The sequence below is a fragment of the Poecilia formosa genome, unplaced genomic scaffold, assembly GCF_000485575.1.
Source record: "Poecilia formosa unplaced genomic scaffold, Poecilia_formosa-5.1.2 Scaffold12, whole genome shotgun sequence".
Lineage (NCBI taxonomy): Eukaryota > Metazoa > Chordata > Actinopteri > Cyprinodontiformes > Poeciliidae > Poecilia > Poecilia formosa.
The window spans coordinates 3390694-3408183 of record NW_006799951.1 but is presented as its reverse complement, the minus strand read 5'-3'; the positions used below and the strand labels follow the sequence as shown (position 1 = coordinate 3408183).

Genomic DNA, 17490 nt, shown 5'->3' with positions numbered 1-17490 from the left:
ATATATATATATATATATATATATATATATACACACACACACACATATATATATATAATTAACATTATGCACAAAATATAAAATCAGCATCTGTCTTTGACATCAATACACAGTGGCTGCAATATAACATCTTTTGCATCTATGTTCAAGTACACAGAGCAGGTACTATGCAGTGCAAAGTTTCCATAAATTTCTCATTATGGAATTGCATAATAAATACCAACAGACCCTTAAGACTGATGACTCAAAACCAGAGTGCCAACAGAGGGGGGGGAACAAAAAACAAACTCACTTTAAGACGAAATAAATAAAGCCGAAACGGGCCGCTCTGCTCTGCGCCGCACGATACGATGTTACGGACACGAGAAGCGGCCACGCAGACCCCGAGAAAGCCCGTCAAACCAGCGTCACGACAACAGAGCTCGACCGAGCCAAACCAGTCGGCTTGAAGAAGTGTGGCTCAGTAAGTTAAGTGCGAGTCAGGCTAACTGCTTCTAGCGTCTAAATCAGGAAAAAGCTCAGCTCAGCTGAGCTTTTTTGGCAGAGACGTGTTTACGTCTCTGCCAACAAACACCGGTGCGGTTAAAATCCTGGTGAAATAGGTCGCAATGCCGACATCGTCCAGATCCCTCCATACGTCTGCGTTACGACAACTGGCCAAAGGTGCCAGTTTATCAATTACAGCATGAAGCCGAGAGACATAAATCGCATAAAAATCCTGATGCATTGTTTTGAAGAATGGGTGCTTCTTTTTCCTCCCTCCATGATTTCGAATTAGCGTAAGGAGCAAATCTAAATTTTAACTTACAACGTAGCCATTTTGAAAAGCGGTATCGTGTGGCATCAGGATAAATAGAAATGTTTATACACAACTTTAACATGGTGTCCACATAAAGGGTCTGTCTCAAGGCTGTAATAGAGCTGGTATTTTCTAGGTAAATGTTTGTAGAGAGCTAAAATCTTCTTCATGTCTTGTGTTGTTGACAGGCTATTCGTTGCAGTCGGAGCTCAAATGTATCTGCCTTATGTTAAGAGCCCTCAGTTTTCCTCTATGACGACCGTGAGAGAGCAATGCCACTTTCCACCTTGTGCTTCACACTTCTCCATGAACCAATTTGCGGTTGGCCTCAGTTCGGGTTACCGAAGCTCAACCCTGCTTCAGGGAGCAGAGGCGCTGCCTGCAATTTATCTCTTAAAATATTCTTTTGACTTCTCTCCAGTTCTCCAGCATTCCCAGTCTTTGGTTCGGAGCAACAGCTTTTCTCTCTTTCCCATTTATTTTTGCTGAGCTGCTTTCATGTGCTGTCTTTATTCCTCTTCTCTTTTCTGTTTTTTTTTTTCTCTTTTTTTTTTGCCCCCTGGTTCTTTCTCCTCAGTGCTGCAGGAGGAAGTTGGTCGCCATGTTAATGTCGTTATTTGAAGCTCTGAGGGCCTCGAGGGCGTCGATTCTGGAAAAGCCCATTTCCACTAACCGGGCAACCTGTGGAAAGTTGCACAGTTAGAGCGGGACGCCAATAAAACTGGCAGTCATTTTGACACAGATCAGGCAGGACGTCGGGTTTTTCTGCGCCACCTGTTCCTCTGCAACAGGAGAGTTTTCCAGTAATGGAGGCTGTGTGGACTGGTGTGTCTGGGCCTCAGGGTGGGGTTGGACTGGAGGTCTGTTCTGTCCTCTGTGTCTCAGAGAGGGAAATAACCTGGTCCACTGCAGTAGCCCACCCTGGCATAATCAGACAAACCAAAATGTAATGTCAGGTGGAAATTTTGGTATTTTAAGGGGGGGAAAAAATGACAAAAATTCATAAAAGTAGTAAAAAAAAAATAGCAAAAGAAGAATTCATAGAAATAGTAAAAAAATAAATAAAAAATAGCAAAAGAAGGCAAAACATTTTTTTTTTTACTAAATCAGATTCTTTCAGTAAAAAAACAAAACAAAAAACTTCTGAAATTTTAGCAGAAACTGCAGATGTGCGTCTGTGTCTGGTGATTTTTTTTAAATTAAAACATGTTTGTTCTTCCTTCAGTGAAGCTACTCGCAGTGGGTAGAGAATACAGAAATGTTACTCATGTAAGACTGAATATACTTTATAATAAAGTTACTCAAGTAAAAGTAAAAAGTACAGCATAGTAAAAATACTCATAAAAGTAATTTTTTTCAAAAAAGTTACTCAATCTCCTGGTGTGTGTGTGTGTGCGTGTGTGCGTGGGTGTGTGTGTGNTTACTCAAGTAAAAGTAAAAAGTACAGCATAGTAAAACTACTCATAAAAGTATTTTTTTTTTTTCAAAAAAGTTACTCGACCTCCTGGTGTGTGTGTGCGTGTGTGCGTGGGTGTGTGTGTGAGTCTACCTGTGGCTGACGTCTGACGTTCCTCCGGGCCTCGTTGTACTGGGCCAGTAGCAGCTGCTGGTCGAGCAGATCCATTCTCTGCTGCCTCTGGATGTCCAGAGTGGCTCCCATCCCCAGCGGCGTCTCATCGTTGGGCTGGGAACCTGGAGAATCACAGGCGTGAACAACTTTCATAGAAACACGTTTTGCTAAGAGCTGCGCACGATAGCGGGAACGTTGTGAGGATGAAACGCAGAGCCGCTTTGTTGTTTATGTTTTGAAACAATGCTTTGCTACGTACTATAACTTTAATAACTTGCAAAAACTTTTTCTTGTTGTTTCTAAATGGGACCTTCATGCTTAATCATAAATGTGACAAATTATCAGAAAAACAGAACCTGACAAAACAAATGACATTTAATCTTTTAAGTGCAACAAAATATTGTAGCATTACAATGTAGTAATAACTGAACCTAAACACTTTGGGACCATTTTACTTTAGTTACAGCCAGCACTTGGTGATCAAGTAGCAACTAATCTTAAACGCAATACGATAGACCCAAATAAGACCCACAATGGTCATCAGCAGATTTTATGATGGTGTTTAAAAGTATCCCCATATTTTTTTAGCTGTTTTCTGATGTTGGACTCCAACGATGTTACCCAATGTAATCTCTTGCTCGACACGCAGCATGTACCACGGTCTTTGGATACAAACTTTTTACACTGAGTGCATCTGCTATTTATAAAATTATCTTTCCAAACGTAAGCAGAAAGTTCAATAGGTGTCCCACAAGGTTGTGTGCTAGACATTGTATTGGCAAAGTATTGATTATTTCCTGTTTTGACAATACTGTTACTTTCCGTTTTGGTTTTGAAACAGGTCTCTCTTGAAATTGAACTCCTGTGAAACGTACCTGCGTAAATTATGGCAAAATAAAAGAGGTCGTGACTTAATAGTGTTGTTACCATTTCTCTATGATTTTATGGCTTTAAAACACTTCCTGTAACAAAACTCTTAAGGAATGGTTTCCTATCCTAATAATTAGCGATTGGACTCACTGGAGAAGAGCGGCTCCAGAATGTACTTTCCAACAGAAGATACCCAGACAGGGACAAAGAAGACCTTCTGCAACCAGAGAGCATTGGAGTGGTATAATCCTCCCGAGATCTGAAAAGCACACATATGAACCGAGAAGACAAAAACTCTAATTCGTGCCAATACAACCGTCTCAGGAATTTCATAATGCTTACATGGGCTAAGAGATCATGAAAAACACAAAGTATGAGTTGCAAAATGGGATAATGTCGGATTTGCAATGAAACGTTGCATACAGACTGAAAACTGTTGCAATAAGGAAGATTACCTGGCTTAATGCTACCTTCTGATGCAAAAGTTCTTTTTTTTTTTCTTTTTTCCCCAACTTAAACATGACAAAATCGTGCTGAAATTTTGAGACCTTCCTGCTTCTTTAGTCTGAAAGAGAGTCGCTAAGACCTAAAACACTTCTGAGCATACTGCCTCGTAATCCCTTCGTCTCATTTTAAAGGCACAGTAAAGAACAGAACGATCACTAACCAGTCCACTGAGTGCAAGGAGCCACATGAAGGGACTGGAAGTCAGCAGCTGCAACAGAGAACATTTCAAAGAGAAATTTTTTTTTTTTTTAAATTAAAAAAGGTTCTGCTGATTGGAAACTTTTAGTTGTTAAGAACTCATCCACAGGGCAAGTGAATTGTTCATGTACAGACTCTAAATGTGGGCTCACCTGCAGGCCCACTATGTAAACCAGAGTCTTGTTGGTGATGTGGATGTGTCCCAGGACCTGAGTGACTGGCATTCTGGGGATCGACTGGTAGAAAGGCACAAACAGAGAGAAGACCGGAGCGAGCCTGTGGATGGAAAACATCAAAGAGTCAAGATGATCCAAGAAGGACTAAAAGCTAATGTATCAATTTTACCAAATAAGGCTTAATAATTTAACAGAGTCTGTCAAAGAACTCTAAATTTGGTGTTGACAGAGATGTGGTTTAATCATTACTTATTTGTTAAAAATAAAGGATTTTCCGCCTATATTTAATAGAATATAAACATGTTTATTAAATATTCCAAAAACATATACAGATTTTTTAAACAGACCTTCAAAACTCCTAAAAGCAACAACAAAATGACTTTTACATGCAGAAATATGCAGTGGACCAGCCTTCTACTCACAGTCCGGCTGGTAGTTCCTCCACTTCATGTTCAAACAGGAACTGGAAGGCCTGGGCCAGAAGGAAGTCCACCAGGGAAGAGAGAAACCAAGTGCCCAGCAGGAAGGACTGGAAGTACAATAAAAAACATTTACAATAAGCAGAATAACACACTTTGCGCAAAACCAACGGAGGTATGATAAAATAGGCGACGCTTTGTGGAAGTGAAAATGTTCTCTTCCTTTGAAAGTCGTTAATGACAGACAGACTGGATGGTGATCAAATACGCTTCCTTTATGATTAGAATGGAAATGTTCTGCTTTTTCAGTAATTTTGTTATTACAGTAAATAAATTTAAAAAAAGGCACAGTACTGTGAATATCCACAGACAGATTTTCTGTTTTTTCATATTTGAATGTTTCAGATCATCAAATACATTTTAATATCAAAGACAATTTGAGCAAATATGAGGATTTTGTGTTTGTTTGTTTAATGAAAGAAGCCAAGCAATTTGGCAACATGTTAGAATATAATTAACTCTGACTAACCAAACATAATCCTGAATACTCCCAAATCAAGAAATCCTTCAAATACGACCAGTCAGACAACAAAGTAGGCGGCAAGAACTGAAATAGCAACATGTCATCCCGGATCTAAAGACATCAGTAAGGGCTGCAAGGCTATTTTTTTAGGATTTTCTAGTGAACCAGAGTGAGAGTAATTGCCTACGATGGTGAACTCGACCGACCAGGAGACCTATGGCCTCTCACCTGGAAGGCCACGAAAGAACCCAGAACATCTGATGATCTGCACTCACTTTAGTTAATATCATTGTTCATGATTCCATTCCAACAGAGAGAATGGGCAAAAATCACATCAATGGAAAAGTTCCTAACCCAAACCCAACTGCTGACCAAAGGCATTTGCAACAAAAACGTCTTAATGATCCCCAAACCTTTGGGGGGGAAAAAAAATCGGAAAATCCTTTTTGGACTGACGGAACAAAACAGGAACTGTTTGGAGGGTGAGCCATGATAGCTAGCGTCAAACTAACACAGAATTTCATAAAAAACATATCAGCAAAAGACGTGGTGGTGATAGTGTGATGGTCTGAGGCTACTTGGCATGAGGACCTAGTTTGTGATCGTAAGCCCGAGTACAAGTGGGTTATGCAGCAGCACAATGCAGAATGATCCAAAGCTGCCACTACAGGCAATATTCAGGCCTACTATTAATACTTACAGCAAACTTCCTGGTACCAAACCTCCTCTCAAAGATTCGAAAGTTGTAAATCAGCAGGCTGCTGCAGAAGGAGTCCTTCACGTCCAGACAGATCAACCTGCCGCACAACAACCTCCAAACCTGCAGCACACAGAGGAGCAGAGCTCCTTAAACCCCCAACGAATGTTTAATATCAAATAAAAAGCATTTTCACAGCATTCAAATGTATTTCCTGCTCAGGGGTCATTGTGTGGCTTACACTGTGACCCCTGAGCTCTAAAAAGGATCACACCCTTCCTATATTTACTCGGACCGTTTCGGCGATGCTCTTATTTTCAAGTTACAAAGTGCGTTAGGACAAACTACTTTATGTGCACAAAACTTTAAAACATGATCTAGCTACTTTTATTTTATTTTATTTAAAAAAGGTATGCCTAAATGTACATGTACAGAAAACTACACATCTGTAACAACTCAAGATATGAATATAAACCTAGTAGGTAGGTAGCGATAGCCACCTACTAGAAAGCCTGGTGATTTAATTAGCTAATGTTTGCTCTGCTGTTGACAGAAGACAAGACAGAGGAAGGCTTGTAATTATTGGGTGAAAACTGAACATCTGGCCTCTGGATGTCAGACATGCCTGGTGCTGATGTGCAACAGCCTGCAGGCTGTACACGAACATGTCCTGGTACTGTGGCAGCAGGGTGAGCATCACAGTCAGCCCATTGAGAACCAGCAGGAGGCCTTTACACAGAGGAGCCTTGTCTGGAGAAAAAAAAAAAACACACACACACAAATACAAAACAAGAGTTTACGATGAAAACCACTAGTCCACCAGTTTATCTAAACATTCATTTAAACAAAAACACTTCCCCTAAATAGACGGGCTGTTTGAACAAGCGAGACGTATGACGTTTGATAAAAACACAAATCTGTTAACTGACAGATAACAGCCTGGAGTAAATGAATGACAACGGCATGCTAACACCAGTTAGCTTTCAACTAAGAGGCGGTGACAGGGCTCAGTAGAAGCGGCACTTACACAGGCCCCGAGAGCCGGTGGTGGTAAACATGGTCTCCAGATGAGGGAAGGAACCCGGAGAAAGGTCGATAACTCCCGGACAAAGCGGAATTAACGCCTAAACACCGCAATAAAGTTGTTGCGATGATCCATGTTGCCACAATAAGGAAAAGGAGAGAGGAGGAAGGAATTTGCTACGGAAGCCGTAGAAGGGAAAAAAGGCATTCTTTGGAACGTTCGATTGAATGAAAGTCGTTGAACGGCAGAGGACGCTGCTGTACCATGTTGTGATTCTTCGTTTTTACCAACTTGACCTTTCAACTGTGTTCAGTCGGCACATTACGTTGAATAATAATTATCCATCAGATCTAATTAAATCATGTTTTTATTATAATTTGCAGTTTTACTTACTGGTTTATTACTGTTTTTAAAAGGGGTTTAACAAAGAAGCAGATCATTTTTTAATCCATTAATTTACCAGTTTTAAATACCTGCCAGATCTCTTCTAGGATTGTTGTAGCTGTTATATCCAACAGTCGATAGACAAGAGGCAGGCAAGACCTTGGACAAATCATTTATCACTGGGGTACTACGGTGTGTTGTAAATGTATTCATATCCACTAAACCCTTTCATGTTTTATTATATAAAACGGCAATGAATAGAATAGAATAGAATAGAATAGAATAGAATAGAAACAACTTTTATTGTCTTACGGTGGAGAAATTCAGGTGTAACAGAAGCATCATGACATGTAGGTTCCCACAAAAGTTCCCAAAGTGTGACAATATGATAGGGGCATATACCCATGATGTATACTTTTGTTTTACATAATTATCCTAACAGATGACTATTCTCTCTCTCTCTCTCTGTCATTTTTCTGGCGCCTAACAATATGAAATAATTTTGGTAATCCAAACTGACACAAAGCAGCAACTGGCACAGTGACAGTGTGATGTAAAACACAACAGTGGTGATGTAAAAAACACCTATCGCTCCTACTAAGATCATTATTAAAAATTGTCAAGCAACGAGTGCCATCCCAACAGACTGCAAAAAAAAGAGTAGTCAAACAAAAGCTGCCTAAGATCACTTTGTTAAAATGTGTTGCTTTAGAAGGAGCAGAACCACAACAAAGGTGTAATATTCTGTGCAATAATCACTCAAAATGACAACTAAATCTACTAGGTATTTATATCGTACTCTTTCTGAAGTCTGTGTATCAAAATCTAAGTCACTACATTTTTTACAGATACCATTAGCTTGACTGTAATAATGCGCACACACTCATACACGCAAATACTACTGGTCTCACAGATGCGCACATTTAGCGTCATCTGAAGGCAGGAGCTTGCTTCTCATTCATTCAACATCATGTTCCACATCAAAACAGCTAAAGTCTGTCTGCATTTAACTTTGTGTTTCATAGTGTGTTTATTTTATGACACCTTCAAAAAATTGTGTTAAGTGTAAACGTAAGAACAATAAAAATCTAAACGACTCCTGATTATCAGTGTGGTTAGTTTAGCAGCAGTAGGAATAATTGCTGCTTTTTTTTATTTATATAAAGCATTTAGATATTGTATAACTTTTTCTAAATTATTTTTTTATTCAAATCATACCCATGGAAATATGAAACAATCAAAATACGACCCCATTTGTTACAAAAACAAAGATATAAACACAACACACTAAAAGCGAATGGAACAAATCCTGTTTTTTTTTTTAAATATGATCAATACAAAGTTTTATGTTTCTTATTTTTTTATGTAATAATTTCCAGTCAATTACATTTTGTTACACTCCCAGAAAGGTTATAACGGAAACCTTCATATATGCAACATTTTTTTTTTATTTCAGTCTCTATTAGCAGACCTCCAACCCCCAGGCTGAGAGCTCCACTCGTCTAACGATGCGCTCCCTTCTCCTAGCTGGAATTTAGTGTAAGGTTCATGAGCATTTTATCAGGGCAGATCATGTGTCCAGATCGTTCTCCTGTTGAGTGCTCATTTTACCCATGATGCCACCCTGCTATTATCATTTAACCCATATCAGGGTATTCCATTGCCCTGAAGCCCAGATGTAATCATGTTTCATCTTTAGCCACGTTGTCGTTGACGGCCATTTGCGTATTATGATGTATTTATAACCGTGTGGCCGGCATCGCAGGAAATGTTTTATGTCTTGAAGTCATGTGATTCACTGTCTGACAGAGGGGGTAACAGTGTTAATTGTCCTTAGGGTCTAAAGCAGGATATGGCTACAAAAAGTCCAGATTAATTACTTTTTCTTCTGGTCCTCTGGCCTAATGTGCACAGTGTCGTATCTCGTCAAGGGCCAGACTTCCTCTGCAGAGAGCCTGCTTTGTCTTTAAGTTCACTGGCTGCCGGTTTTACTCACATCAGTGTGTGTTCCCCGTTGCCAGGCTGTGCTCACTCCCTCAGCCAATTGATCTGGCGCGTATGTTTCGTCCAAGTACATTTGAAAAGATATGGCGAACAGCTGTCTAACAGTGTTGCGTTTCCCCATCATCCTGCAGATGCAGTTAAATTAGTTCCCATTGGTTAGTTCCCACCCATTAGGTCTATTTGGCTGCCTGTGGTCAGATGTGACTGCAAAGCAGAGCTCAGTAACAGCTTGCTAATTGTGTTTCAGACCTTCTCTGTCACTGATGTGGGAGTGAGGTTTAAAAAGGTTGCTTCGCCCCTGTTCTCAATCAAAGATAATCAGATTAAACAATGCGGAGATGTGTGTGTGTGTGTGTGCTTACCAATAAAGAGACTCCAGATTTGGAGACAGCCTTGACTCCTGCTGTTTGCTTTGTTCATTAAGGGGAGATGAGCAGATGGTTTGCTGGTCTGTTGTGCGGCGCACACACGCGGGCTCGCACAAACACACATGCAAATACACAAACGCGCATGAACTCGGGCCTGTCACCTTAGCTTTATCCTCCATTTATCTTTTCCATTACACATCTCTCAGCAGGACAAATCTGCTCGGTGAATTGTGAGAGATTTATGTGTGCGCTGGTGTTTGCGTGCGTGTGTGTGTGTGTGTGTGTGTGTGAGAGACGGAGAGATACAAGAGGACGGTGAAAGAGCGGAGAGCGGCGCTGAATGAAGTCAAATCTTTTTCAGCCAAAGACAGCCTCCGAGGTGGTCATCTGAAAAGCTGATGACTCATTCACATGCACGTTTCTGTGAATCATTGCTTTTCACCAGTCAGCCTCTGTGTAGTCAGGAGCGACGGCCTGCAGCAGAGGTATTGTTTCAGTGCTGCTTCCCAGCTTATCTGTCTGTGTCCAGGAAATGGCACATTGCAAATGTAGACAAGACTGCATGAGTAAAACCTAAAAGACCCCCCCCGACACACACTCCAAAGAAAACCTTGGTGCGAAATATGGGTTGAAAACAGGAATTTTTAAACACAATTCTGTTTCTTTATCTAAATAAAAAAAATCTGGATTTTGTTTTTGTAGTTTTAATTTATTATAGTTAATTTATTTCTGTAATTTGGGTAAAAAAAGTGAAGCATGTTTATTAGAAGCAAAGTGATATATTTAAAATGTTTATATACAGTTTAAATATATAACTTTTCGGAATCGTTTTATATATATATATATATATATCGAGCCAATACCAGTATGTTAAAAAATGACTAATATCTGCCAATATTGATGTTAGTGCCGATATATCGTGAATCCCTGGTTTATTACCATTCATTTGAATGATTATGGCTTACAGCTACTAAAAATCTTAATGTTCAGTTTCTTAAAAAAATGAGAACATTTCATTAGGCCAACAGCAAAAGCGGTTTCATTACAGAAATATTTTTGAATGACCCACATAATCACGGGGAAGGCAGCGGGCTGAAAAGCTGTCAAGCAGAGAGTCACTGATATCCTTCCCAAGAGTCCAGCCACAAAGCATTAGTGCTCAAGAAGCTGGCAGTTCATAGAGGGCTGTAAACAAGCATGTGAATGGAAAATTTAGTGGAAGGACAGGTGTAGTAGGAAAGGATAAAATGATAACTGCAGTCTTGAAAGGATTGTCGTGCCAACTCCACTCACAAGGCCTGAATTAGAGGTAAAGTCGGAGCTTCAAGATTCACCACTAACATACGAGTCCAAAACCCGGGCCACAGCAGCTCCATTCATGAAAGAAGTGTGTAACCTGGGATAAGGGGAAAAAAGGACTGGAGTGTTGTGCAGTGGTCTTAAATCCTTTTAGATGAAAGTAAATTTTAGATGATGATGAGAGTCATGTCATCTGCTGGTGTTGGACCACTGTGTTTATTAAGTCCAAAGTCAGAGCAGCCGTCCACCAGGAAGTTTAATTACAGTCAGGGTGATGCATCACTCTGACTGTAATTAAGTTATGCAAGTCGCATGTTTTCAACACAATTACTGAAATAAGTAAACTTTTTATTATATTACCTTGCACCTGTAATTATATTGGTCCATATTCGATAATCGACATTTATCCTGCGACATTCTTATGCAAAGGGCAACACTGGTCAAAAAAAAAAAAAATAATAATGAAAGCATAAATTTTATTTCCCTTTTTTTTTTTTACTTTAGCTTTAAAATCTTATTTTTCTTTTTGTTCTTGAAGCTCTTTGTTCTGTTTCGTCACCATAGTTCTGCTTAGTTTTTTTGTTTTTTCCCCCCCTAAATCTACCTGTCGTCTTTGTCTCTTTAAAAGTGCTGCGAGTTGTCCACTTTGCCGCTTGAATTGGAAAAGGTTCTGTCGGGCTTTTCAATCAATAAAACGAATTACACAACAGGGGGAACGTCCCACTTTTTTCCCCTCGGTAGAGCCAACGTTAGCTCACGCCGCAATGCGGCCAGACCCGCCACACTTCTCTAAAACAAGGACAAGACAGGAGAAAGTTCAACACCCGCGTTCCTCTTGCAAATCCACACGCCGCCATTTTGGTTTTAAAAAGTCATCAAAGCGACAACTCGATCTGAAAGCAAGCAATGACACGGTTTAATAAAAAGAATCTGTATTGTTTGTATTGTCAAACTGCACTACTGCATAACATACACAATACGAGTCATTTACTGACTGTACAACATGCCATGTTTTTCATATTAATAATAATAATAACAATAATAACAATAATAAAAATGGTGACTATATATATGTACACACCTCTGTTACAAGTTATATTCATCACTTGCTTTAAACAAACAGCACTGACAGGGAAAAAAAAAAAAGAAGAAAACTATGGTCATTTTAATCTACGGTTTAAAAACTTTGATTAAAAGAAACACTTTAACACAACATCAGAATAAAATGCTCTGCTCCACCACGGATGGGGATTCATGATAGAGGCAATAAATTTAACCACACAGATGTCACCCTCGAGATGCAGGGGAAGCAGAGATTTGTGTCCCGGATGCCACTGCTGGACTGAGCATGCCTGTTGATTGTATGTGTCAAAAAATGAGGAATCTTCGTCACCGTTTCCTCCACGCATCCGTCCATCCATTCGTCCATCTGCTCGTTCCTGAGCCTCAGTACCTCCCTGTGGTTTGCATGAAAACTCTGGCCTCTGAAATCCAGGAGAAATAATAAATATTGTTGTGTGCGTTACACCCCTCGATTTTTTATCTTTCATACTTTAAAATGGCTTCAGATTTAGTCGTTCCGAGCATTTAAAAAGTCGGACTTTTTTTTTCAAAACTGCGATTCTTTTCGTGACTTTGCTCGTTGTTATGGTCCTGCCTGTTTTTATGAAAGCTGCCAACAGATGTAAAAAAAAATTTGAAAATTAATGTCTTTTATTTATGCAGTGACTAAATGTTTAATAAAACAGTTGAATGTGAAAATTGTCTCACGAGATAGTTATGTTCAAAGAGACAGTTTGTTGACTTTTTTTTTTTTTTAGTTTAGAGTATGGCATCTATCTGGAATCTAAAAGAATTGTTTCATAAAAATCCATTAATCATTGTACAGTAGTTCTTACATCATCTAAAGGTCAATTCTGATTGGCTGATCGGTCTCTCGTGACGTCTCCCACCCCGGAAGTGTTTGCTTTGAGCTGAGTTCAGCAACTCGGATAGAAATATACTGTCCCGACCTTTTCATTTATCTCTTTTTTTGTGAAGTACCAGTGAGAATTTATGTTTTTCCTTCAGATGCACCAGTATCATAAGAAATTTATCTATGAGAGCTGTCCTCTTTAATCTTAGCAATTTTGTTGTAAACTATATATATAAAAACAACTTTCAAACATTCCAGTTCCAGAGAAAACCAGTTCCACCTGCCAGTCTCAGCCCAGCTTCCCTGCTCCCTGCAAACCAGATTTTTTTCCCATGACCCGGATCGTCCTCGAAGCCTCGGGATAGTTCTAAATCTTGGTTTCCTCTCCCCCTTTAGTTCTCTCTCTTTAGTTATGGCTGCATAGTAATACTTTGAACTAGGCCATAAAAATAGTTCCTTTAGATTTCTGAGAGACTTGTGAGACCTCAGGTAATAGTATTCTGAATCTGTATTTCGTAGCCATTAAACTTCCCTCTTTTACTGAGCAGTTTAAGTATCGGCAGAGAGAACATGCACCAGTTTTCATTTCTGCATTAAAAAGATACTGACAAAAATAGTCAATGACTAATTGTTGATTCTTTTAAATAGAATCCTGAAAAATATACAAAGACCTCCTGATTCTTATTTAAATCTTGCGGTTGATTTATGAAGGGATTTTTTTTTCTTAGGCAGAAAAATAATATACGCAGCTTTACATAGATACAGGATTCATCTAATAATTCAACCTGCAACAAAATCCGATAACAGAATTCTTTAGAGAAGAAATAATCAGTTCGTAATAAATACCGAAGCTCTTACGCAGCCATGACCGCTGATCCCTAACAAAGAAATATTATTGAGTTCAAAGCATTTTTTTTATTTTTTATTCTGCTCCGTGTTTCTCCGTCTTTTTTTTGGGGGGGGTGATAAAACTTCCTGGCACAAAGAGAGCAGATCCTGCCCCGCTGTCTGACAGACAATTCCCCTTTAAATGATTTATTACTGGGTGTTAATTATGCAAATGATGTCCAAACAAACTCGTCATGAGGACAATTAAGACAGCCATTAATTAGTGGCCAGTTCTCTTCTTGCTTCACTGACATTCAATTAAAAATTGCTTTTGAACAAGCGCACTGTCTGGTTTGGTGGTCCTTGGCACAGCGCGGAGCCGAGGTGGGCTGAACCGACTCTCTCTTTTGATGAAGCCGAACTGGAGATCACTGTCACTTTAAGATCTTAAATGTATCTTTTTTTTTTAACCTGTCTCTGTGAAGACAATGATCTTAGTGAAATAAATATATTAAACGTCTGTTTTCATTAAACTGGCAGCCCCGGTGAAACTGCTTCACGCTTCATTTCATTTTGCTCAATTTCTCAGGAGCGGCCTCGCTGTGAAATCTTTCAAAACCTTTCCAGTAGATCGGTCTGTTAAGCATCAGAAGCAACCAGTAGGTAAAATAATAAAATCCGTTGTTCTAGCTCAGTCAACGGGAGCTAAATAAATCCCAGCCAGCAGGAATACCCCCATTCTTACAATGAAATTGATTTTTTTTTCTCTCTCTCTCGCTCTCTCTAATAACACAAAGTTTTAACTGTCATGCTTTGTTTTAATGAGCAAACATCAGCACTTTCCCTTAAAAGTAATTTTAGTACATCAACAACAAAAAAAAAAGAAGTTTAACAAGTTTTCCTCAAGCCTGTCTTCTGGTGACAAATTACTTCAGCTTTTCTACAAATAAATTCAGTGGCAGAATATATATATATATATTTTTTTCCTGATCAAAGTCTGTTTTCACAGCTGCGCCCCGCAGCAGCAGTGTTTGTTATCTGGACAGCTGTACCTTGTGTCGCCTTGCTGTCCAGCCTGCTGTCGTCGTGGCCGCTCCCGTCGGCGTCCTGGGTCACAGATTCTGCGTGAGCAGGCGCCGCCAGTGATTGATGGCCTGTTGTTTGGTCATTAATTAATAAGGACGCTTAATTAGAGGCTAATGAACACTCAGGGCTAAGTTACACCGAAAAGCTTGGTGACATTTAATATGAAACTGAGAATTAGCGCTGTAACTTTAAGGCTCAGAGTCAAAACAGAAATGTAAGGAGATTGATATTTTTGCCCAGTTTCTGTACCTATGTGTGTGTTGGCGGTGTGCAGCAGTGTGTGCTCTGCCTGATCACGCAGCTTGACCTCCTCTTCCAAGGCCTCCTGCAATTTCCGCTTGCTGCGCTTTTCTTTCTTTAGACGTTTCTGAATCAGAACTGAAGACAGATGAGAAAAGCAGTCAGAGAAACGCACATTTTGCACGTTTACACATCTTTTGTAGATTTTTTTTTTGTTACTAAAGTGTCTTACAGATATATTGACGCCCATTTGATGTATTTAACTGTGCAAAAACTATTCCAGTGGAAGAAAAACGATACATGCGTTCTAAAAGCTTATATGCATAAAAATCTGAAAAGTGTGGAACGGAAATGTGCACAGCTGGAGAATGTTTCTACCATTTTTGTACATCTGCATTAATTTTGTTCCCCATGCTTCTTTACCAGCTCAGTCAGACTGGATGAAGAACGTCTATGAATATTGATTTTCAAATCTTGCCACAGATTTCTCAGCTTCCCAATTCCAGATAAAAATAAAAAACATCCCTATCAGCATTATGCTGCCACCACCATGTTTTACCATGGGGGTGGTGTTCTTAATGCGAGCTGCACTGATTTTACATGCAGGTTGAAAAGTTAACATTTGGTCTAAATTGACTCTTTTTGCCAGTGGTCAGCTTGGTGTCCACCTTTCACCACTTCATCATCACGTCTCCTCCACCCTGTGTGACCCCAATACCCAAAATGTCCTTGATTGGAATTTGCTCAGCCTGTGCTGCAGATGACAGCGTCTGTGAACTTGCCAAACTTGATTTAGTTTGTAGTATTCTGCCAGCATCACTCTAATTCACCTCTGCAGCTGCTTTCAGGGGTAATATACTGTCGGTGTCCTCACTTCCTTATCTGATTTTCAACTTAATGGACACCCTGTCAGCTGCGAAGTGGATTAAACCAAACCTCGTTTAGCCGCGCGGCAGAATCGCCTTTGTTTACAGGGGAAAATGTCGATGGGGGGAAATGTGCCACTTCAATCAGCACTTTCCAGCCAGAATGTCAAAGTAAACATTAAACTAATGTTTGCTTTCTACCAGTCTGCTACCTCTGTTCTTCTGCTCCATGCTCAGCTGCCTCTCCAGGGTCTCCCTCAGCTCCCTCTCTCGGACGAGCTCCATTTTCAGCTCCGTCCTCTCCAGCTGGTCCTGCTTCTCCTGCGCTCGGGCGTTCTCTATGGCAACCCTCAGCAAACCCTGCTTGGAGACAACACAGGCAGAGACCGACAGGTTAACCTACTGAGCAAAATCCAGGAGAACAAATTCCTCAGGTGTTCAAGCTTTATTACATGGAGTCAGTTTTAGTCGAGTTTGAATGTTTAGATAAGCAAAAAGTATAAAAAGGCATTTTTCTAACACAAAAAAAGTCAACACTTTATCCTTGTTAAAGTGAAACAGCCAGCACACACACACTCATACAGAGAAAACCAAACAAAGAATGGCTTTCTATTCATTGTTGCTCCTCGATAACAAAGACATGTACAAATCTGAGAAGCAGGTCAGCACACGCCCAAACCCAATTACAGCGTATCCTAAATGTCTGCCTCGTCTGCTATTTACGATTTCAGGAAATCCCAGAGAGTGGCTCATCTCCCTTCCTATTCATCTCAGCGGTGCCATAATAACAAAGCCCCAGCAGAGGCTCACCTGGATGTTCGTGAGCAGAGTCTCTATGGAGGACAGGCCTTCCGGGAAGATGAAGGGAGTGTGGTGGAGACCTGCTGGGAGCTTCTGTCCTGCGGGGTAAGAAAGCCTCTCGCAGCCCTCCCTGGCCGACAGGGCTTTCTGGTAGACTTGCCTCTCGCCGCTCTCCCTGGTCGCCTGCGCAGCCGAAGAGCTGTTGTCTGGAGGGCAGAGAAGCGGTTTGATGTCTAGTCGGTGAGGCTGATTCACTCCTGACTAACACGCCGAGCTGATTTGATCCTCTTACAAAGTAATCGCTACCTGACTTTCTTATGTTTGGAGACGTATCCTGTCTGTGTGCAAGATCTGGAAATAAGTTCATTTTTTTTGTTTTCCCTCAATTCCACAATCTCACACAAAAACATAAAAAAAATAAATAAATAAAAACATCAAACTTCTTATTAAAACAATAAGAAATAAGCCAACTTCTTTTACACAGTCGTTATTTCTGTGTTGATTTGTCAACAAGTTTTGGAAATTTCAGTTTCCAGTCCAATTTTTATTAGTTAAAATGTTAATGGATTTCGAGAAGGACCAATGCACTCTAACAGGGTTTCCTGGTAAACGAGGCCCACGGCATCACACCTCCTCCACCAGACCAAACAGTGGGGATGAGGTGCTTCTCCACATCTTCAGTCTGTGTTTGAGACTCACCTTGATTTGTCTTTTTGTCACCAAAAACCTTACTCTCGCTTGGTCACAGCATATTGTTCTATTTAAAATCCACTAGTGTTTATCAAACTGTACATTTTTCTGTTGCGACTTTAAACCAAAGTGTTGAGGACAAAAAGAAACAAAAAGCAATAAAAGCGCCACAAACAAAACAGAATCAAACCCGCATGAAAGTATCGGTAAGAATTCACAACACAGA

The 17490-nt window shown here is 40.1% G+C and overlaps 2 protein-coding genes and 1 long non-coding RNA gene across 4 annotated transcripts in view; all 3 read right to left on the bottom strand.

Moving 5' to 3' along the window:
• LOC107835546 (uncharacterized) overlaps window positions 1–11062 on the bottom strand; it is an 18426-nt gene extending 7364 nt beyond the window's left edge. The window contains exons 1-2 of the long non-coding RNA XR_001661328.1: window positions 11050–11062; window positions 9737–9738 (exon numbers count right to left, since the gene is read on the bottom strand). This is a non-coding gene — a long non-coding RNA (uncharacterized LOC107835546). The remainder of the gene's footprint in view (window positions 1–9736; window positions 9739–11049) is intronic.
• Window positions 1267–7103, bottom strand: ubac2 (UBA domain containing 2). Its single transcript, XM_007545402.2, has 10 exons — window positions 6787–7103; window positions 6385–6509; window positions 5763–5882; window positions 4543–4649; window positions 4097–4220; window positions 3907–3954; window positions 3390–3498; window positions 2349–2491; window positions 1574–1720; window positions 1267–1480 (listed from the first exon to the last, which is right to left on the bottom strand). The coding sequence occupies exons 1-10, from the start codon at window positions 6815–6817 to the stop codon at window positions 1373–1375; spliced, it is 1062 nt and encodes a 353-aa protein (XP_007545464.1). The 5' UTR covers window positions 6818–7103; the 3' UTR covers window positions 1267–1372.
• A 691-nt stretch (window positions 11063–11753) lies between the features above and the next one.
• dachc (dachshund c) overlaps window positions 11754–17490 on the bottom strand; it is a 32752-nt gene continuing 27015 nt past the window's right edge. The window contains exons 7-11 of one of the 2 annotated variants that reach the window (XM_007545400.2): window positions 16584–16780; window positions 15986–16136; window positions 14917–15045; window positions 14634–14735; window positions 11754–12322 (exon numbers count right to left, since the gene is read on the bottom strand). In XM_007545400.2, the coding sequence (XP_007545462.1) occupies window positions 12285–12322; window positions 14634–14735; window positions 14917–15045; window positions 15986–16136; window positions 16584–16780 (617 nt within the window). In that variant the 3' untranslated portion in view covers window positions 11754–12284. The remainder of the gene's footprint in view (window positions 12323–14633; window positions 14736–14916; window positions 15046–15985; window positions 16137–16583; window positions 16781–17490) is intronic. The other variant, XM_016667982.1, reaches the window with a different exon arrangement.